The sequence below is a fragment of the Acromyrmex echinatior genome, chromosome 11, assembly GCF_024713525.1.
Source record: "Acromyrmex echinatior isolate Ae372 chromosome 11, ASM2471352v2, whole genome shotgun sequence".
NCBI classification, from domain to species: domain Eukaryota; kingdom Metazoa; phylum Arthropoda; class Insecta; order Hymenoptera; family Formicidae; genus Acromyrmex; species Acromyrmex echinatior.
Genome location: NC_141862.1, coordinates 8,268,140 through 8,292,529, shown reverse-complemented (window position 1 = coordinate 8,292,529; position 24,390 = coordinate 8,268,140). Strand labels below are relative to the sequence as shown.

At 32.8% G+C, this 24,390-nt stretch overlaps 1 protein-coding gene and 1 long non-coding RNA gene across 2 annotated transcripts; both read left to right on the top strand.

Annotated features, from left to right (window-relative positions):
- The first annotated feature begins 3,640 nt into the window (after window positions 1–3,640).
- Window positions 3,641–12,647, top strand: LOC147908122 (uncharacterized). The gene is made up of 2 exons (XR_015546658.1): window positions 3,641–6,093; window positions 6,906–12,647. It is a non-coding gene; the product is annotated as an uncharacterized LOC147908122 (long non-coding RNA).
- Window positions 12,648–21,050: 8,403 nt separating this feature from the next.
- LOC105149674 (cytochrome P450 9e2) lies at window positions 21,051–23,560 on the top strand. The gene has a single exon (XM_011062253.2). The coding sequence runs from the start codon at window positions 21,185–21,187 to the stop codon at window positions 22,652–22,654; it is 1,470 nt and encodes a 489-aa protein (XP_011060555.1). The 5' UTR covers window positions 21,051–21,184; the 3' UTR covers window positions 22,655–23,560.
- Window positions 23,561–24,390: the final 830 nt, after the last annotated feature.

Below are 24,390 nucleotides of genomic sequence, written 5' to 3'. Positions count from 1 at the left end.
GTTGGAATAGTAGTCCCATAGTCCCATATAATCGATTATTACGTATCGTATATAAGCGCGCGGATCTAAACAATTCAGAGTTCTAGACTAGAGTTCATGGATGGATCAAACGATCACATCACGGTCCTTGATCCTGATATCGAGATCCTGGCGATTAACGGGCATTTGCATTTTCATCGTGCCCATTCCAGATACATGCGCTCTGATCTAGCGTAGTTGCATAACGCACCACGTATGATGGATTACGCAACTCTCGGTACCGTGGGCAGGTATCGGACAGCAACGCACGCACAGGATGTTCCGTAAATATAGACTCGCTCATTCTCATTACATCGCTAACGGATCGCGAAAAGCGAAAAGCGTGACATAGCTGAGAAATTGAATCTTGCGAAGTCCAGGAAAAAGTAAAAGCGAGATGTATGTGAAAGAGATTCATTTTATTATCTTATAATTCTTTGGAAGAGAGAGAGAGAGAGAGAGAGAGAGAGAGAGAGAGAGAGAGAAAAGAAAGAAGAAAAGAGAAAACAGTAGATATAATATAATTAAAATTGCATATATATGAGATAAAGAGAAATCATCTGAGCAATTTTTTTCCTATAAATGTGGTAATTATTTCATTCCTGAGCGCGTGCATAAAATTATTATTATCAACAACTTACATAATTACCACGATATGTCATTTCTATTTATGATGAAATATTTTAGAATTTTTTCTTGGTTTACCTCATATTATGCAATTATTTATTATATGTTATTGTTTCATGTTAAATAATATTTCTTAATTTTTCAAATAATACTCTCAATTTCTATAAAATATATTTTACATAGCCACGAGATTTCTTTTCGAGAAATCGATTGAATTCAGTCATTATAGATAAAGTTAGTAGACAATTTTTTATAAAACAATGAAATTAAAAAATATTAGATTGTTTTCTCTAGAAAAGTCCCTATATTACATAAAAGCAAGGAATATTTAGATCCCATTTTATTTGTTACAGTTTTTACGTAAAGTAAAAGTGCAATTTTTTTTTCTTATTGTAAAGACTTGTCTATCGTATCCCATTTTTGCAATGACCATTCAATTCCCAGCCACCTAGATGCACGGCTAACTGTGTTTTCATTTCCTGTCTGGAAGAAGAGAGAAAAAAAATCGAAAGGCCGTCTTCGAACTGTGTGCGGTACAGTGCAACACCGTATGCCCACGCCCTTCCGACAGAAACGATCTTCCCTATCGGTCAGGTATGCAAACTCCGACTTACATGTCGACGGACGGATAGACCTCCGCAATAAGGAAGCGCTCGTTATGATCGATCTCGCGGATCCGACAATGCTCGGCACATTATTCGGAATGGGCATTGCGATAGACTCTCTTTCGAGTCAAGGTATCTTCCTCAGATTTCTCAATCACATCATAAAATCCCTAGTTTAGAACTTGCCGTTTAACACAGCGAATAAATAAAATGCCACAGAATACACAAAAAACATTATTCTCATCAATTTTCTTATTTATTTCAGTCTGTATATTTCTGTGACGTGTGTTTATGATTATTTTATTCTGTTTCTATATATAAATATTATTTTACTATGACAAGTTATATATGAGTTAACGCTGTTGAATCATCTTTTATATAAAAATACGAATATAAAATGAATCATTTCTTAAATTATTTATTTTATTACATCTATCAAGAGTCTACGCGTTAGAGACATCATGTTTGATAAATCCGCAACTGGCCTTCTCGCCAACTACCTATCTAACCGAGGAGAGAAAAATGCGACGGAGCGCAACGATCAACGTTAGGTACAATGTCGAACGTTACGATTGCGACGATAACGTTAACTAGATGCCGAGGCGCTCCTCTATTTTGATGGAACGGAACATTCTCTTCCGAGAGAGCCACGGTCCCAAGCGGCGATTAATCATCAATATTAGATCTAACGTTCCGGTACGCGGCCGGCGATTTATTGCGCGCACTCTCGGCGGGAAAAATCATAGAAGAACATGGATTTTTTCCGAGCAATGTACGTGTACGTGTACACCAGGCCCGCTAATCTACGAATATCAAATCAACATCGAACATGCTTCGATTTTCGCGATACATAATTCTAGCATTTATACGAGATTACGTCGTAGGTTCTAGCAGTATACGATTTGCAGAGCTACTTCCGGTGCGATTTGTTTTAATTAAAAATGATAGTAACGTTGACTTGAATTCCTGGTTTGACTTATAAATAAATAAGTGGAATTTTGTGGATAAGGAGATAAACAAGAATTTATCTTTTAATTTATTTTAATAATTATTATATAAATTTATAAAATTTGGCAAGGAAAAGTGAGACAATAGTTATTTTTATATCTTAATACATATATATTTACACTTGATAAATATTTATTTAAAACCATTCAAATAAATATTTATTAAAATTTAATATTTTTTTCGGTTTACCAGACACGTTGCTAAAGCAAAGAATTAATCTTTTTTTCTTATTTGACTATTTTATTAATTTTTAAAATAATTATTTAAAATTGTCTTCTTCGATTTTTATTTGACAAACTTCAAAACCTATTCATATTACATTAAACGTTATCGCAAAAAAAATATGTTGCACCATATAAAAACAAATAAGAGATGCTCCTGATGTTGGAACATCATGACTCGAAAAAGACCTCTCTTTTTTGTGTCATAATTTTTCTTCTCGACCGTAATATTAAAAATGTAACTGTTCTTCTCCGTCGCGAAAGGATACATTTAGCGACGATAAACACCGTAACGCGCGAAAGCGCATCCCCAGGGGATTCATAAACACACAGATCGCGCCGCGCAAAAATGCGCCGTACATCCAGGGAGAATCCCGAGGATCACCTCAGCGCGTTCCGAATTACTCCGCGATAGTCGGCTCCGAGCGACGTGTTATCGAGATCGCGGCCGCTGATAATCGTTTCGAGTTCAGCATCCGACGATGAGGAGAAAGAGAGAACAAGAAAGGGGGGAGAGAAAGAAAGGAAGAAAGAGAGCGAGAGAGCGAGCGGTCCACATCGTGTCCACGGGGCGTGCACAGTTATCCGGATGATCCTCTGCTGGAGAGGAACCTCCTCGGCGGTGTATTATGTACGTGCGATCCACCGAGTGCGCGGATATATAAGAGTTACGTCAGATGCATTCAGGAAGAGCTCGTGCGAGATGCGCCGCGTTGCGCAACCGCGGAAAAAGCGCGCGCTGCTTGGGAACATCCCAAGGATCTACGTACATACGTATATATACATATATATATATATATATATATATATATATATACATACGAAAAGATGGGAGAAGGACGTGTGTATATGTGTGTGTATACATACATTGTGAGTATGTGTGCGCGCCGTGGGCCGCGTAAACAGCACACGCACGCACATAAATGCGGAGGCGGGTAAATGCGTATGTTCGAGTCGAGAGTAACGTGAGAACTTCTCCTCTCGATTTCGTCGACGGTATTTCGACTTGGATAGATTACCTCGCGATCGATGTGTGTAGGAAGTATGGCGAGTATGCGTGTAGGGGAGCCTTAGGTCAGGCACAATTTTTGTTGTATAGAACTCCGAGGGAGAATACTATATATATATATATATATATATATATAATAAATGAATGGATTGAACGGGAAGGGAGAAAAGTTTGAAGAATTAAATGCCCCTCCCCGTAGAGGTATGTGTAACATGATGTAAGAGAAAAGAAGAATAAGCATTACTCACGATTCGTTCTCATAAACGTTAATCGCTGCAAATTGAATCCTGAGAACACGTATCGTTTATTTATTTTTTTATTTTTTTTTTAAGATAAAGAAAGAATGAATAAATAGGTCTAAGCATGCAAAAGTAAAATAGATTATGCTGAGGGGTTACGTTTTATATTGAAGTTAAGAACATCTGGATAAATGTATCAGTTTTAGTGGATATGACCCAATTATTGAACAAAATGACAAAAATTTTGAATATTAAGTTTTTGATGATATGTATATAATTCTAAATAAATTCACTCTGTTAAATTTTTGTAAACATTGAATTTACTTAGAGTCACATATCATTAAAAAATGAATATTACAAATTTTTGTTATTTCATAATTAGGTCATGTCTACTAATTATCTACTAACTGATACATTTATCTTACAGAGAAAAAAATTCATTTTTTACTAAAGATGCTTAGTAACACAAGTCAATATATATAAACATTATTCTATCTTTCTTGGCATTCAATGATAAATAAAGACAAAACGACTTACTGTTAATTTGTGTCAACCAAATAGAAAGCACTCTAATTTAAACTAAAAAGAAAGTAGAAATCTAAAGCTGTAAATAAATAAGACATGCGGGAGCGGATTTATTAAAATCAGTAACTTAGCGAAGCTTAGTCTACGACACGCGCGCATTCCTCATGCATTTATGTATGTCGAGTTACAGACCGGAGCCGAGCGACGCGTGCGGATAACGTAAGGTCTTTGTCTGCGGCTCCATCTCGCTTCCGTTTCATTTCGTTGGCGCATAGTAGGATTTAATAATTTATAGTGTATAAATATACATGGCTTCCTTTATCTTATGAAATTTAGTAACGTGCATGCGAGAGGAATGTGGCATGATATATCAGTGTCTTAAATGCATAAATTTGCAAAAATTACTGCGGATATCAGGTGAGAGTTGTTCCGTTCATTCCGCGTTGATCAAGCTTATAATTATTTCGAAAAATCGTCGCTTTCGAGATTTTGAATCGCGTAAGAATCATTGCATTTCTAATCAGTGCATTGCTTGATAGAAGAGCCATCACTATTTTCTTGCAAAAAAATTTGTGTGTGTGTGTGTGTGTGTGTGTGTATGTGTGTGTGTGTTATACTTTTAGTTCAGCATACGTTTTAAAAGTTGTTTGTAAGAGATATATGACTTCTTGTAATTTGCGGTTTTCACTTCGTTAGGTCAGATCAACGTAGCATGTCCGCTCATTATAAATTTAACGAACGCATAAGATGTACTGCATTCCCACGAACGGTACATTTAGTTGTTTTCAGCAGTTTCACCGCGTCCGGATTCGTGAGTTTCATTCTCTTTACTCGGCCTAGATTGTCCTCAGCCATGCCCCGCTGACATGGTAATTTCCGGCAGTGAATTAAAACGGTACCGTTTCAACAACTCAAAGTCGACCGAATCTTCATAATGCCGTCTCAAGGCGCGTTCATTTGACTTTGTTACATTGTTCCCAGTTTATCGCGTAAAACAATTAAAGTATTCCCGCAAATCTATCTTCATACATCTAATCTTAATTGAAAATCTTTTTCTGTACCGTAATTCTCCAAAATTTATGGAAAAGTCCACATTAAAATAATCTTGGATATAATCAGTTTTTTTAATATTAAACATTAAACAAATTTAATTAAGAATCAATTTTGTTACATTAGATTTACTATGTAAGTTTCCTTTGTAATTATCTCATACAGTACACAACATTCCAACAATATTACAAGAATATTAATATGTTCCAGCAATATTGCAGTAATATTGCAAACGTTACTGATAGAATTATCTATATAGGATGTAATAATATATAAACTCTATCTAAAAAATATACTTTATTGCTTTATTGCCTCTCTATTTTTTAAATATGTTTCTACGCTATTTAAATATGTTTCTACAAATGTAGAAACATGTTTATTACTATGTTGATTAAAAAAGATTGGACAACAAATGAATCTCCTTTTTCAAGTATCACTTTGGTTACATCGGGGTCATTCGATATTTTTATTTCATGTCGACATTGAGATTCATTTAACGAGAATACAAAGTGCCTCATTTTCAGAGTTTATCCTTGACGGAATAATCATATTAATTTCCAGACGAAACTTTCAGACGATCACCTTGAAGAACGATCGAAAGCTGGCTAAACAACATACAGACAAACGTGAGAATGTCTCGGATTTATCGAGTTATTTGCATGCAACAGCATAAAATTGATTCCTAATTAAATGCAGTTTGATGATGCAGTACGAGAAAAAAGCGTTAATCGTCTTAAGATATATCCGTTTAACATCCATATTGGAATTATTTGCTGCATACATTTTTATCGGTGAGATGCTACGTCGAGATATCGAACATTTTATGCTTTTGATTTAAAGAATATTTAATTTAATTACTCTCTTCTTGATATTATTCTTCTAAATTTAGTATTTGTCTGTATTTCGTAAGTTTCTGTAATTAATTAGTTTTGAATAAGGTTAATTACAGTTAGTGATACAAGAGCGTCGACACAAGAGCAGTTCTTTGAAAAAAAAGAGTATATTAAGAATTAAAGTTATATATTATAAATATACATTAACTAAAATGTATTTATTTGATATATCCAATCATTATTATTATTAATTATAACTTGTTGTTGATCAAACTTTTTACGAGAGTTTCACTAATATAAAAATACGATGGATTGATCAATGTCATTTTCATCATCAATCTCTAAATGCAAATTCAATAAAAAATATCTAATTAATCATGAAGATGTAGCTATATATAAAAAAATAAGATATTTATTAGAAATCTTGGTACATTCGAAAGATTTAGAGATTTTTTTATCTAAAACTCTAGTCAAAAATCTCGTGGAAAGTATATTTCGACAACAGATTATAATCAATAATAATGATGATTGAACTATACTACGATGAAATATGTTTTAGTATAATGTCTTTTTAAAATATAATTTTAATTTTTATATCCGGTTTCTTTCAGAGAACTGCGCGTTATGCTCTTGTCTCACTGACTGTTCATTTTCCTATGAGCATTTCCTAAGACATTTGTTGAAATCGTAGTCCAACGAGTAACATGACATTGCGATTTCCCCGATGACATATTTCTCGAGTGTAATATTTGTGCGCAATTTTTTTCCAGCTATGAAAGGTGAACAAAGAGAAGACAATAGCTCGTTCACTCTGTCACATATAACTTTTTTTATCCACTTATGCTTAATATTGACTAAGGGGTGCCTGTTTACGTGGAGGAAGTGTCGTAATACAGAATGACGTCACATGTCAATGCATATTGCTGTTGTCGTTATACGTAATTCTCTTAATGTCAATTTATTTTAACTCTGAATACGTTATTCCGCGGGAATCACTTCGAAGGAATTAGCAACGAGATGAGGGCATTAAATACAATTGCGATTGTCTTCGGTAATTTTATAATTAAAGAGCTCGATGAGAAATAAATGGATGCTCGTATATTTACATTGCTTACATATTGCGCGTATATGTTTATGCCAAATATTTAACGTAATTTTTTTCGATTTCTTGTATGACATGTATTTCTTCAAAGTTTGTAGAAAAAATTATACATTTTATATTAAAATATTCAAAATAAGGGATTTATTATATCAAAATCTATAATTTAAAAGTTTAATTATAAAGAGAAAAAAAAATTGTTAATGCTTATAAAATGTCATATGATATATCAGCTGTTGTATAATATAATAATAAACTGATGTAAAATTATTATAATTGAATAAATAAATTAAATAAAAATATAATAATATATAAATTTTTGTTACGATCTTTAATTGTAATTACATTGATTACTTTCGGAAATATATTCGATCCTGATGCGCTCTCTCTCTCTCTCTCTCTCTCTCTCTCTCTCTCTCTCTCTTCTCTTGTGAAGGCACAAAGTGAAATTATATACATCGTCCGGCTTATACTTACCGTCAATTGATTTTGACTGGAGGATATGTGCGAAATGAAAACAACTCGGCCAGAAATATCGCCACAAGAATATTCGCGGACGTGAAATCTCTAAAGTCACCGATACGCGAGATAGATTTAATTATGATCTGAAGTTTTTGCACGAATTATCGGTCCTCTCAGTCTCTCGGGAGAATGAAAGTTGCGGGGCCGTACGCGCACGTGTGTGTGGGCGTTATCGATCGGGCCCACGGGGCATTCGGGGTTTTTACAGCGGCTATTACTCCGACCGTATTTCATTCGGCGTATTTGTGGTTGTCGTTGATAAACGATACAGTTGTATTAACCCCTTTAAAATACAGGGGAGACCTACGGTATCTCAACCGCGCGCTCGCGATGCGGCGATATTAATAATCGATCGCATGCGCATCGTGCCGCATGCCTGCACGGATGCGTAACAATTGCGTAATTCCGCGCGGAAACAGATGTAACGAATGTGTGATAAAATGAGTGTTCCTCATGCGCGCTCGTACATGTATCTCAATGATGCATGAATGATTCTTTTTATTTGTGCACTGTAATTGCTTGAATTAATCTTCCGGAGCTTACCTCAAAATTTATAACACAATTGCTAGGCATATATATGACTCATTTAATTTATGTTAATTAAAAGGCAGTAATTAGTTTCAAGGAGCCAAAATGACGTAACTCATATAAAAAAGGAATATACACGAATACTATACTTACATTAGGAAAAATTGTTTAGTTGAGACATTTTGTAACAGCAACTAAATATTTTGTTTATGTAACAAAAAATTTAGTTGCTTTTGCAAAAGAATTTCTCTGCTTGGTAAATAACAATAATATTTGTTTATGCCTACTAAATTTAGTTAGCATAAAATTACAGTTTTGTTCGGTTTAACATTTTAACATTTAACATTTTAACCTAAAAAGATTTAACAAAGAGATTTATAATTGAATGGGTCTAATGTCAATTTCGGAGAAATGAATTGATATATTGGCAAGATCGATACGAAACTGTTAATGAACTTGCAGTCGTATTTACGTAATTAGAGAGAGCTTTGCGTTAGGTTTATTTGTAATTTGCGATTATATTGGAATGACTGGACGACTATTTTGTGTGCAATACCTGTCGCAACCGATTGAGACCAATTAAGTGGGAAGGACGTATTGACACGCCTGCATGTATACAGTCATATAATGACGCATAGACTAACGATATACATACACACGTTGATGCCGCTCAGTCAAGCGCCATGCAATGCTGCCGTAATAATATAATTGTCTCAGCACTTGACCCTCGTTAAACGTGTGTTGCTTAACCGACCACTGTTGCTTGAAAATGACCCTTTACCTACTTTTTATTCAACCCACGCGTACAATATGCTCTCATTTAGCTCAACATAGTCGATTAGATAATATTAATTGCAAGAACTTTTGAGAATATTTATCAATATATTTATTAATTATTAATCTGTTCATTACGCGATTGTTATTTAACACAATTATTTGATTCGATTTTAGATAAATAATTTATTTTTGAATGTATTTAATGTATACTGAGAACTGTTCGATTGAATCAATACTTGATTGAAAATTAATAAACTAGAAAATTCTATTAATCAAAATTTCGATTATCTCAAGAATTTTAATAGATTTAATCAGAAAATCTTCTGATTAAATTACTTAATTAAAGCTTCTACAAAAAAAAATATCAAGTATAAAAAATCAAAATTACACATATTGAAAAAATATATAATTATCTACATAATGCATAGTACTATTTTATGTAAATCTTTTAATTATAATCTAATCATAACAAACGATTTAATCAAGCGATAATAATGGCACAGTTTAGAATCAACGGATAATTATTCTCACAGGTAATGTTCACCGGATGGCTCGTAGGAATTTTCACCTTTGTATCCGTTGCTTAACGATCGATCATTACATACAGTTGGCTGAAATTCTAAACGTAGAACATTTGAAAGAGTAATGCGCACGAATGACGGATGCTTTAGATTAGTGACTTACGCAGTCTAATTACTTCCACGCAATTAACAATGAGGAGACCCGTTTTGCTGCAGTCGCTCGCAGATTATACTTCCAGAACGAACGGTTTGTCTCTAGGAAAAGAGCATCGTTAAGCTCGTAGCTTTATAAGTACTCATAAATAGAGCGTGGTACTATGCTCATCCTGTACTGATAGGTACGAATGACAATTGTTCCGCAGAATGATAATTAAAAAAAAAACAAGAATGATAATTAAGAATGAAATAATATTCTACAACACTATGACGTTGAATTTTTCAAAATTATATTTAAAATAGAAATTTCTTAAATAGTATTAAAATATTGAACAATCATAAATTAATTTGTTTCATATAGACAAGAATTATCAATATTACTATAAACTAGTATTGCTAATTGAATTAATTCGTAATATACATAAAGATATATGTATATTAATTTTTACGTTATAATTTATTTTTATATGCTATAATCGTTTTATTAATGATTTATTAATAAAAAAATTATAGCGTATATGTGAATAAAAATAAATTTGAGTATGTCATATTGCTTTCCAAAATGTGATAATTACATTAACTAAAATGCTATAGTTTATGTGATACCAAAAGATTAATATTGTTTTAAAAATTATATGTTTCTCCGCGCAATTTGCAATTATACATATATATATATATATTTCCGATTTTCAAAATCATTGAATGTGAGATGACAGAAAAGCTTTGTATTCCCGATCGATGACACTGATGGCTTAATGTCATGGCTAGACAGATGCTCCTCTTTGTCATGGCAAGAACAAATCCGAGGTACTAATTTCAGTCGAAGGTCATTGCCGGAGAGTACCTGGCGCCGAAGTTTGTTGTCGCTTGGCGTTTCATCTTTAAGAAAAAAAAAAAGAAAATATCGAGCTCGATCGAGACTCTTCCATACCATGGAGACTGTTCACAATTTTCTTCCAAGTGTGCTCGTTAAAGATTCAGGAAAACTGCTGAGCATGTTGAATAGTAGAAAGAAGTCAAGGCTGCGATATACGATGTGCGTGCAACACTGCAACGTTCACAGAGCGTAATATTGGATGCGACCGTTTCACCGGACCTATCCTGCCAAGGCCGCACCACTTCCGAGAAAGGCCATGACTTGTTCGTGCCGCGGTCTCGTTTCTATCAATCGACGGGCGCCAGCCGCAATGAGCGAAAGAGGTGAACGGGGTTGGGCAAAACTATACTTAACCCGCCGGGTTAAAGGCAGGTCCCTAGCTCGAGCGCGTGTCCCTGATTACAATGCACGAACGTGATTCTTGATCCGCCGTCGTATGTCGGTTGTTGGTTTCGTGGAAATGTGCATCGCGTTGTGTTGTATCGAGGAAGTCTGTGCCCGCTAGTTCATCGCGCTTTCTCGAGACGCGAAAGTCACGGCTTGATTCACAATTCTGACGAATCTTCTCGGAAATCTGCCAAGGAAGATAACATTCATACTTTATAAGTATAGTAAGAACTCTGCGATTTTGGCTCGTTTTGGGATTAACGATAATTTTGCAAACGTAAACAAGAGAAAGTTACTGATTAATTAGCTGTTCAGTTCATAATGCTCGTTTTTTCATTCCATGTTATAAAGATAGCATTATAAAGATAGTTTTATAATTTATAGAGAATAGCATTGTAAATTATATAGAAACTAGTAATAGAGTTAAATATAATTTTTTAAATTTAAGATTAATTTTTCAAATAAGCTTTAGGGAATTAAATTTTTGTAAAAATTCAATTAAATATTTATTTCACTAAAATTCGTTGAGAAAGAATAACGAAAGAATTTGGACTTCACAAGATTTAGTCGGACTCATAATATTATATTCGTTTTCAACTTTTTGTTTTACATTTAAGATTCGATTTATCTTATCGCGAATTGTTAGTGGGATTATTATCGATTTTGATATTCGGGGAGAACCCTTGTGGAAAGGATTAATCCTCGCCGTTCGGCTTTCTTTGCCTTTCTCACTAAGGATTTAAATGGAATCGTCAATCATTGGATTTATTGGGATACCTCGTTAATTCCCTAAATTATCATGCCGCGCCCCATTGTAGGGATTCTCAATTTTTCTTGTTGAAATGATATACGGTTTCACTTTGAGCATATCAGAACGTATTCATACTGCTTTAGGAATATCGCCGCTAAAGGCTTAAAAAATACAGGATTATTTCTGGCCGCGATCAATCGATTCACACAGTTCACGAAATTTGCTATTTATAATTTTTCGAGAACGATTAAGATGGTCAAAAAGTTAACTATGATTAATGATTGCGTTTTAGGGCACTAATTTGATATCCGATTTTGCCCATGGGCCAGATAGACTTGAAAAATTGTCGACTATCATCAACTAAACAATCAGATCAAAGCTAATCGTCGGCATCTCGATTATTCAAGTATGAATGACAGAAAATATGGAAATATTTTCTTATAATAAATTTCGTATTTGTATTTTATATATTTTAATATTCACAAAATTATTTCTTAATATAAGTAAAAAATATCATATACAGGGTGAACTAATAGTATAACTAGGAAAGGAATGATTCTAAATAAATAATATGAACAGAAATAATAATTTACAATGACATCATTAAGTTGAAATATAGTCGAGTATTCAAAGCCAACGAATATTTGAAATCAATTTTATCGAAAGCAAAACCTCACATGAAAAAATTTTATTCTATATGTTTTTGATTTATTTTTTCATGTAGTCTTATCCCTTTTCCATTTGAGTCACCAGTTCACTAATACCTTATGTCTTTATTTCTTTTTTATTTAATTAATAATACAATCATATCATACCAAATATGATTGTAATCTAATTTTAAAATACATACATTATTCCACTCTTTTTTAAATAGTAGGAAAAAAGAAAATGAAATTTAATTGTGATTACGTGATTAAATCAATGATTGAGATCGACATCTTAAAGGATAATTTTATTTATGTACATAGACAACCTCAAAAAAATTATAACGATAGTAAATTAGTCTTAATAGAAATACGTTTTGCGTGTCGGTTCGTTTTATGTGTAAAACACTATAAAATTCTAGTTGTCGGAAAGATTTTTTGCAAAACGCCTTAGAGCGTTCCCCGTGCGGTCTATTGTGAATTCTAACGAGACCTCGCACACACGAATTAACGAGGGACGAAGCATCCGAGGGAACGTTACGGTTCAGCCCTAGACACAAAAAGTGCTCGAAAACGGTTGCAGCCACAGTTAGTACCGGTGGTTCTCCCATCCGGTTCTGTGGTTCAGGACTTTAAGTGGCGGCATAGGTGCCTATAATAGGGCCCCTACGTCTGGCCCTTCGGGCTATTCTAGTTTTCTCCATGAATTCCGAGAGAGCGCCGGTAGATTCCACGATACGCCGTCATAACTCTTTCGCTCTTGTATTCGGCGAACCGATCGAGGCGCACGATTGATTTATCAGCCGAATTATGAGTTCTCGGACAGCGGCAGCTTTATGACGCTTAATCGCGCCCGCATACTTGCGCGTGAAATCAAATTTTTAATGGCTAACAATTAGAAGAATAATAAAATGAGAAAAGTAGACATTGAGTATTTATTGGATAATATATGTGAATTTTTATTCGAAGTACAGACTAAACAAGGAATGTAGCAAAACTTTTTTGTAATTCCAAGTGTTCTGTATTATTTCAATAATTGAGAGTCTATGATTGATCATTTAATTCTGTAAATTAATTTCAGCCAGCATAAAATGCATTACATTAATATAGCTAAAAATGTTATATAATATTAAAGAGAATCACATATAATATTATATTGCTAAATAATAAAAAGATACTCTGTACAATATAAAGCAATAATCGCACATGTAACTTAAACTGCCAAAACAAATTTAGCTAGAAAATTCTTAAATTCGCCGAACCTGCATCAACGTGCGGTCATTAGAATTCGAGCAAAGAAGAGGGGAAAGATGAGTGTGGCAGATACGACCAATCTGGATGAACCTATACATCACTATGGTGACCAATTTAAGAGCATCGTTCCTAGTTCTTCGAAGGGCGAACTTGTTTAGCGAGAAGAACTACCGCAGGCAGGAAAAGAGAAATTACAGTAGAGAAAGTCCAACACGCACAGGCTACGGAGAGCATTCATTGGATTTTATTATTTAATGAAAATATTGTATCTTTATAAAAATATTACATTATTAAGCTTCAAGAAAAATCTAAAAAATCGTTTCTTTTGATTTTGGATTTTTTCTGACAATAGAAAACGCCGAGATTCCAAGGAATGAACATTTTTCAGTATTCAAAACATTCCTCTCACATAATTCTGATCAAACTCCTTTGTATATTATAATGGAACGTTATATTTCGTTTAGAATATAATTTTAATTATGAGAGAGAAAAAGAGAGGGAGGAGAGAGAGAGAGAGAGAGAGAGAGAGACAATTAGGTTGCGGCCACTTCAACTCTAAAAATCTATTGAAAATCAGAATCATTTTTCATCGCGTTCTCGGCTCTCGGCAATGAGTTAAGCGGCATTAAAAAGACTTCACACGCATCTGTGCACATTCACGCAACGACACCACCCGGAACGACTCTCTCGCGTACCTACTTATGTGCAAATTCACCTGCGGGGCACGAGACTCGCCTGAAGGCACGCATGTACTCTCTCGTGGTACGCACGCACGTATGCACGCACATGAGGAAAGGCTGCGTGTTTACGCGTACCTCGGGATGATGTGCGCGTAATCCGCACGCAGTGTGTGCCGCACTTATAAACGTCCGTTTGCCGGTGCAGTCTACGGTGGCCTTGGCTCAATGTCGCATACCTGCCAGCCTGTGCTGCCGGCCAAGCATGTGACTACGTTCCTACGGACTGTACAACCTTCATGCGCGCACGAATGCACTTCTGCGCTACGTCGGCTACGTGGCTGGCGTGAAATGGCCCGCCGCGAGAGGACAGCTTGTGGAGCGGCAATGCGAGGTTTACTCGGGTCAGCCGAGAGGTCAGTGTACGTGAAACAAACTTAGCCGCGGTGGCAGATGGACTGTGGTCGGTATTTGTCACGATCGCTGCGGGAGCTGAGATGTATATGTTGTTTAGATCCATTTATTAATCTCGAGAATACTCTACTTTTTCTTGGTTACTCCCTACTTTTGGTCGAACGTAATAAAAATATTTATTATGACTAAAAATTTTTCTATTACTATTTAAAAAAGTAGTCTTTCCTAAGGAACTAAGTCAAGAGAAAGTCAAAATAACTTTATTTTGATATTATAAAAATTAAAATAATGATTTTGTGTTCCAAAATTTAACTTTATTGATGTTAAGAATCGAAATAAAGTCATTTTGATTTTTTATGTATTCTTTACAGCGATATTATTTGCGACTCCGCAATTATCATTTTTTTTTTAATAATATATAATGAAATTAAGATTGAATCTTTACACACATATCGCAGATTTTAACAAAATTTCAATTTGGAGTTCTATGTTACATCAAGATATGTCACATATTTAATTCTGTGAGTTGCCAGTTTATAAAAAATAACAATAAACATAATAAAGTCATTTAAAACGCCAAATATATTTTGCAGCAATTAATAAATCACTAGTTCCGTTACGCTGCTTTTACTTTAAATAATATTTGAAACAAACAGATGCTATGCGTAGGCGATGCATATAGTATACAGGATAATTTCCACAAGAGAAAGACATTTATCGTAAAAGTGTTCTCTTGAATCGACCATCAAGTCGTTCGAGGAGTGTTTTTTATTTCACCTATTACGATGGCATCAATCATTCTAAAATAATAGCCAGGAAGGAGATTGAGCAGTAGCCAGAGAACACGAGACAATGTGCTTTCTGGGGAAAAGTAATACGAGCTGGCTTATCCGTAAATCTATGTAATTTATTCGCGATTTCAGCCACGACCGATGCGATTTTAATTTTACGAGCGGCTTCGATTTTTCACGTACACGCGCGTGTGTATACGCGTGTCCTCTTGTGCGAATAGCCCGTATAAATACACGCGAAAGGGTTATTCGAAGGAAAGTGAGGCTGGACCACCGGCGCACATCATTAACATACCGATCACCAAACTCGCTCAGGTGCCGAGTCAAAATGTTATGCATGGCGTGTACGATAATTACAGCAGATGTGGTGGCGGAGCAAGTCGAGGATTCTTATTAACCATCGTTAATTCTATGTTGGTAGAATAGTGGTAGCAAGAAAGCGTTTATGATACAGGCCGCATACCTCCGAATCCGTGCAATAATCGTGGAATAATCACGCAAAAGAATAAGCGGCTACGAGCACGGCCGATCTGAAAACATCACTCCGATATATAATCGGATGACTGATCTCATTGATACGTCTGATTATCAATTTAAATAGACGGAAATCTTTTAAACTTGAAATTATTCAGTGCTTATCAGAAAGAACATATAATATATTGATAGAATATTTTTAAATTAAAATAAAGTAAAATAAATTAAATTAATAGTTTTGTTCTAAAAATAAACAAGTAAAATGTCTACGTGAATTTTCATGGTCAATGCGAAAATAAAGCGATAAGATATAATTCGCAAATAATTGAAATGTATTTGCCAAGTGAAGTTAACTGCAAATGAATTTAGTAGTGCGTAAATATATTTCAATTGTATTTTATTTGAATATTTAATGATTTTATTCGCTCAACAGTATCCATATCTGTAAAATATTTTTCTCATAAATATTTATATCTGACTTGTAAATGAGAAATTAGTATATTGCTTCGGGAACTATTACTACTGTCTACATCCTAACATTCCGTTATACGTACTCGCAAATATACCGGATATGGAGAGCGTGAAATGATTATAGATCTGTCGCTTTGGGCCTGCCAAATTACAGGCCTCAGGGATGAGGCGTATACGTGAAGAAACGTAATGCGTTCGCGGATGAATGCGAACGGATACGCACTTGCGTATACATGTGTGGTAAATAAAATCAGGCGGAAACGGTAGTGCGTGGATAAGAGCAAGAGGATTGTTTTGTTTCAGAACAGATTGTGGTCTACACGCAAAAGATATTTTATTCATATAAATTGTAATGAAAGAGGCTTGATTGAGTGTTCACGCGATTACTTCGGGGGATATACTTTAGAAAATAAAATAGTTCTAAGAATCTAATTACAATTAATATCTATAATAGGAAACAAAATGATTCTAAGAACTTAATTAGAATTAGTATCTATAGTAGGAAGCAAAATAATTCTAAAAACTTAATTAAAATTAATATATTAGAAAACAAGTTGATATAATTAATTTATAATCTAATATTTTCTTTATTTTATCCTACGTATATTATTATACTCTATTCACTCTGTTTTATCGTTACTGCAAACTGAACAATCTGCAGTTCGATAAAGCTAAAGTGCTATAGCGGATCTATATATAGTCTACGCCCTCGCTGATTCCTTTTCGCTCTCTCACCGCTATCAACATGCATATTTGCTATTGTCGGCTAATCTATAGGTGAATGGGGAACCGGCACGTTGCGGAGGGAACTTCCGCAGCTCCAATTCTACGGTGCAGATCACCGTTTCATCGCGTAACAATAACGGAAGACGAAGAAGGCGATATGGCAAAAAGAGAGACGCGTAACCGACGACGACTTCCGCGTAAGAAGTTATTAATTGCGGCCCTCGTTAACGGAATCGCGATTGTACGAACGTGTGCGAAAAGAATGAAAGTCGAACAACCGCGCGAGTTACGTCACTGCCCGCAATCCGCAGTGACGTGTGAGAAATCACTTTTAGTAAACCGCTATCCGAAAATCAACCGCGATCGAACACGCAACAGTAGTTTACGGAAAGCACAAATGCGACAATTCACTGTTTCAGATCGTTAGTTTCTCAGAACTGTTTTTAGATTACGCAGGTTACGATAATTTCTCTGCGTGATGATTACGAAACCAGTACACCAGACTTTCATAACGGTTTTGTTTGCTCGCTGTGATAAATTTTCTCTTTATTACATCCATATACATACTACAATAATTTTAGATTTTTATGAATGAATAACAGAGTCTCTGTTCTCTCTTCTCTCTTCTCTCTGTTCTCTTGATTAAGACATCGATCTCTCTTTGTTCAGACACATTATACCGTTTGTTTCAATAAAGCCTTTTTTATAATTACGAAATATATTGTACGATTCAAAATTCATAATTGTATCAGTGATAAAAATAATCTGAGTTTCAACCATAATTTCTGTTAACGACGACAATAATTTAGCAATGTTACGCACGACATTAATCCGAGTACCGGAAAAGTAACATACCGTTGGGACGATAAGTATTCTCAAGCACCGTGACGATTGTGTACTCTCATTGGAATGTAGAAGGATTCTTAACCATTAATTAAATTAACGCTTGAGTAAGCAGGAGGTACGAGAAGGAAGTGAAATGGCTCTCGTCCTCCTCTCTCACTCATTCAATTGGCAAGACGGAAGAATAGACGAACAAACGATGAGCAGTCATGCAAACGACACAAGAAGGATCAGTAGGGCTTTTTTCTCTCTCTGTTTATAATCGATTGTTTATCTGATTCATCAATTGCTGTTCATAAACTCTTAAATATGTATATAAGTTGTCAAATCCATAAACCCTTTATATCCGTATAAGCAAATACTACTGAATTACAGACGTGTAAAGTAGATCTGCGTAAGTAGATTTGCTGAATCAAATTGCTTCGTCTAAATTTATTCATCGACCATAAAATTCTCTTTCTCTAACATTACGTTAAACAATCTAAAATTAAATTAATCATACAAGCGCAAAATCAATTTAATAAATAAACTTCTATGTATTTTATTAACATATTTCACATGTTACGTAATCTGCTAACGATTAATTAACACATACTTCGATGCAATATATCTATGTGAATTTCATTAGGTCTATACATCTATTAGAAACTACACAACTCTCCTTTTCTCTTTGTCTCTTTCTTTTATGTTCTTTATTAAGAGCTAAGCAGACAAAATTATGTACCGAATAAGATTTTCATTGATAAAGAGCATAAAAGTTAAGATACAGCAAACCTTGGAATTTATCGGAAGTTACACGAAACGCAGATTATTATCGATAAGATAAACGACGATGATCAACGTCGGTGAAGTGAAAGTCGAAATGTGTCTCTACCTTTAATTCCGTAAATCTACCGTTCATTATCGTATTTCCCTCAGCCATTCACATTCTTCTTGAATAAAATTACCGACGACGAGATCATAAAACGGATTATTGAACGTTTAGCTCGCGAAGTACGATTCCTTTTTTAGATTTTTTTATGTCATTCATGTGTTAATATTATAATAAATTAATATATCTATTCACTGACGAGATGTGAATATATACAGATGTATTTTTCTTTTTTCAATTTTTTTATAATATTTGTTTGCCGCTCGATGTTGTGTGTACTGAAACTGTGCATCTCGTCCTGATAAAGTGAATGGCAAGGTTCACGAACGTTGGTATTATCACATATCTTTAAAGATAATATTATTTTTAACTTCACTTTTTTAATACAATGTTTATCAAGTAATCGAGTGAATTAAATAATTATCAGAATGATATATTTTCATCAGTATGATGTAACAGCAATAAAGATTAAAATGATTTCTAATTTATCATGATAAAAGTAAATTAAAATAAATTAAAATAAATAGCATCAAAGATAAAAGTAAAAAAGTGAACATCACAAAATTGTAAAATCAAAATTATAATGACATTATACAGTAACAAAAATCAGTTTAATAAATAAAGTTTTATGTATTTTATTAATATACTTCATATGTTACGTAATTTGCTAACGATTAATTAACACATATCTGTACTTTGATGCAATATATCTGTGAATTTTATTAGGTCTGTATACATCTATTAGAAACTGCACAGTCATTCTACATAATTTATGATTTTAATACTGATGAAGTCAACGATTAAATATTAATAATAAATAATAAGAAAGCATTGAAGAAATTAAATTGAAATCTGTGATGCAATTTTAACAAATTTATCAGTGGCATATTCGTTACATACTTAAGTTACATACTAAAGTCTCATATTTTATTCACCTCATATTAACAAACAATAATGAAAACAAATATAACAAATATAAAGATAATAAATAAATATAAAGATAAGAAATAGAAGATAAAATAAAATAACGAAAACTTGCATAGACTTATGTCTATAGATGATAAAATGATGCTTTGCAATATATAAGATTTCCTAAAATTTTGTTCTTATATAAACTGAATAACTTTTCATTATTTGTTAAACTAAAAGAGAATATTTTTAAATAAAATAAAATGAAATCATTTCATTTTAAATAGATATTTATTTTATGTTGGATAGATATTTTATTTTAAATTTTATTTTTTTATTAAATTTCATTTTATTTTATTTGTTTATTTATTTATTTATTTATTTATTTATTTATTCACCCTTTTTTTATTTATTGATTTATTTATTAATTAATATAAAAAATTAATATAAATAATTAAATTTTCAATCGGGAGAATGCATAACAAGCGCGAGAGTCTCATGGCATGCTACGCTTTTGCATATTCCGTCTGCGTGCTCTCTGATTGACCTCAACTGTAAACATTAATAACATAACTGAATAAATAATGATCTAAGTCAAAACTTGTAAAGGAACTTTCAATTCAATATTTCAATTTTCCTCTTCCACTCTCCGAAATATTAATGAAAAGATACGGGACATCCTATATACATATATACTTCAGTCTTCCAATTGCACTTTTAATATGATTATGAAAGATTGTTCATGTACATTTTACAGATTACATAAGCAATTCAATTGTATATAACTATATATATATTAGGTGTTGGAATTAATTCGTAGCGTTTTACAAGTGATGGGAAGTACTTTCATTAATGTATTTTTTAATGCTCATGTGAAATAAATAACATTCTTTCATTAAAAAACGCTACGAATTAATTCCAACACCTAATATATATATATATATATATATATATATATTATATATGTGCAAATATACAGCATACACAGCAAAGATTCTAATTGATAACTAATTTATATCATCCAAAATACCAATGCCGATTGACCTTATATAAGATGCGTTAAGGAAAACTTTATACTGATACTTGATACTTGAGTGCTATTGATACTTGACTCATTCTCTCTTTATGATTCATAAAACAAGAACAGAGCAATACTGATTGCGTCATTTTATACTTACAATGCTTGAAAACATTTACTTTACTAAGATTACTATAATAGTATATTACGAGATAGGAGCTGCTATGACGAGCAGTAATATGCACCGACTCGTGTTAGCAGTGTCGCTCTGTTAGTCACATTGTATCAAACGTTTAAAAAGAAATTGTAGGAAGATCTTCTATAACATCTATTTGTGCCATGGAATATTGGTCGATAGTATTATCGATAGTGATTGGTGTGATCAGCATTCATTACCTTTTTAAAAATTTTAATTTTTTTAAAAGAAATGGTATTATACACTTATCTCCTCTTCCATTATTCGGATCCACGATATCGTTGATATTCCGTCGAATATCATTCTTCGATTTTATGATGAAGATATACAATTTCAATCCAAACGCAAAGTATTATGGATTGTATTTCACGACAACTCCAGTCTTCTTGCTTCGCGATCTCGAATTCATTAAAACCGTTCTTGTTAAAAATTTCGATGCATTTCCAAATCGTCATGGTTTCGCCGATTTTAACGATCCTTTATTTGAAAAAAATTTGTTTTCTCTTCGTGAAGAAAAATGGCGAAATGTGAGGAATCTGTTGAGTCCCTCTTTTACTTCCAGCAAGATGAAAATGATGTTTACGTTGATGTCGGAATGTGCTGTGGATTTTGTAAAATTTATATCGACATCAGCGGATGAAGAAAGTATAAATACGAAAGATGTTTTCTCAAAATATACAAACGACGTCATCGCTACATGTGCGTTTGGAATCAAAGTCAACTCTATGCAGGATCCAACAAATAAATTCTATGTTTATGGCAAAGAGGCGAGTAACTTCAGAGGGTTCATCCGCGGTATAAAATTCCTTTTTCTTGGAACTTTTCCAAGATTCAGTCGAATTCTCAATATAAAGATTTTGGATGATTATGTGTCGAATTTCTTCAAGGACATTATAAAAACTACAATCATGACTCGTGATGCGGAACACATTACACGTCCGGATATGCTACAATTAATGATGGATATCAGAGGCAAAGAAGGTCACAGAGAATTAGACATCGACGACATGACTGCGCAAGCATTCATCTTTTTCCTCGGCGGTTTTGAGACCAGTTCAACTGCAATGTGCTATGCAGCTCATGAAATTGCAGCTAATCCAGAAATTCAGACCAAATTACAACAAGAGATCGACAACGTTTTAGAGAAATCAAACGGCGAAGTGTCTTACGAAGTCATTAATCGGCTGGAATATTTAGATGCGGTGATAAATGAGGCTCTTAGATTATATCCACCAATGATACTTTTAGAAAGATTATGTGAAAAAACTTTTGAGTTACCACCCGCATTGCCGGATGAGAAACCTTTTATCATGAAGAAAGGTATGCTTGTTTGGATTCCTGTTCTTGCAATCCATCATGATGAAAAGTATTACGACAATCCGAAGAAATTTGATCCAGAAAGATTTTTAAACAACAAGATGAACAATTCTTTGAATTATATGCCATTCGGATTAGGACCAAGAATGTGCATAGCTAATAGGTTTGCCATGCTGGAAATTAAAGTCTTGTTCTTTCACTTATTAGCGCGATGTGAGCTCAAACCTTCTGCAAAAACTACGTCCCCAATACAATTTTGCAAAGATTTCATAATAATGCCGAAAAATGGATTTTGATTGAATATTCAGCGTAGAAAAAATATGCATCCTGTATTGGAATCTATTCCTGTAGTAATGGATAATTAAGCCTCAGAAAACATTTCAAATGATAATAATGCACATTATAAAAAATTACAGTTTTTTTTTCAATTCTTTGAAGTGTTTTAAAATTCTTTTTTATCATCGTTATTAAATTGATGATTATTGTAATGTATAATTTTATTTCCACCTTTAATTCATGTTTGTAATTTAAGAGTCCGCATCGATGTATACTGTATAGAACTGAGTAATGTATTTATAAATTTTCAACTGCGATTTATAAATATTAAATTATCAAGGATTAACTGAGTTTTTTACAAATATGATTATTTTTACAAAATTTATTATTATTACAAAATTATTATTACAAAATTATCAAGATCCGTTTCAATTGAAAAATAAATTCTTCCTCCCATTTGATTTAGATTCATCGGTTTAAATTCAACTTATAAAAAAAAATACATTTTAATAAAAATTACTTTTTCTAATCGAAATTACACATGCACCTTGATGAACGCATACATATTGTATTATAATATTATATGAAATGATAATCAACATTAGATATTAAAATTACTTATTGCGAATGTTTATTATTTATTATTATCTATTATTATAGTTAATTATTAATTAATAAATTAATAGTTTTGTAACTTCAAGAACAAATCCAATATAAATAAAACGCTTATATGAGCCTCTGTAATTGTTAGAGCATAAATTATATATTTATAATGCGATGAAACATAATTCGCCGACAATGTACTTACCAAGCGAAGTTTGCATACATACAGGCCGGCATTTATCTTATTGAATTAATAATTAGTATTATTGAAATATTGTTGAATTACAATTTAGCAAAAATAAAATCTGAACAGATTACAGCAATTTTTATTTATATGATCGAATTTGCTTTTTCCGTAATATATTTTTATAATACATTGATATAGATTTTTTTAAAATCAATCAGAAGAAAACACGATAAGGAATGCGTATAGGATATTTATTATTCATATTTATTATTAATTTAATATATATAATTATAATTATTTATATTTATATTAATATTTACTATCTTATTAATATTTATTTTCTTAATATTTACTATTACTTTTAGTAATAGCGCTTTTTAAAATGTGTTCGCGTGGTGATCAATTGATATTTTAATTAATTCATTTTTATGTATAAATCAGTTTTCTTTATTACTTATAAATAACTATAAACTAAGACACGTTATCAGTAACAAATAATATTTTTTTAAAGATTAAAAATTAGAAGATATACAGGTTTTTAAACATATTTCTTATGTAATATTTTTTTTAGTAAGTTAATTCATAACTTACACACTGAAAAGAAATTACTCTATATCATAATAAATATTTTTTTAAATAAGTAGACATTTTTACTTACAGTAAGTAAATATATATACTTAATGGTAGTTAAATTAAATTAATGATTCTTGTTCAAACTATATATAAGATATTTACTCAATCATACATATAATAGTTTTGTTTTCAACTTCATTTCTTGAACACAATGCTGATTAAGTAATCGAGAAAATTGAATGATTGTTAGAACGACATATTCTCACTAATATGATGTAGGAACCAAGGTCAAAATAATTTTTAATTTATCATGATAGAATCAAAAATAAAAATAAAAAATTGCAAAATGAGAGACAACTTTTTGATTTAGTTTAATTCACTCTATCTATACAA

Coding starts and splice junctions, on each gene's coding strand:
- LOC105149674 (XM_011062253.2), top strand. CDS start 21,185: ATGGAATATTGGTCGATAGTATTATCGATAGTGATTGGTGTGATCAGC.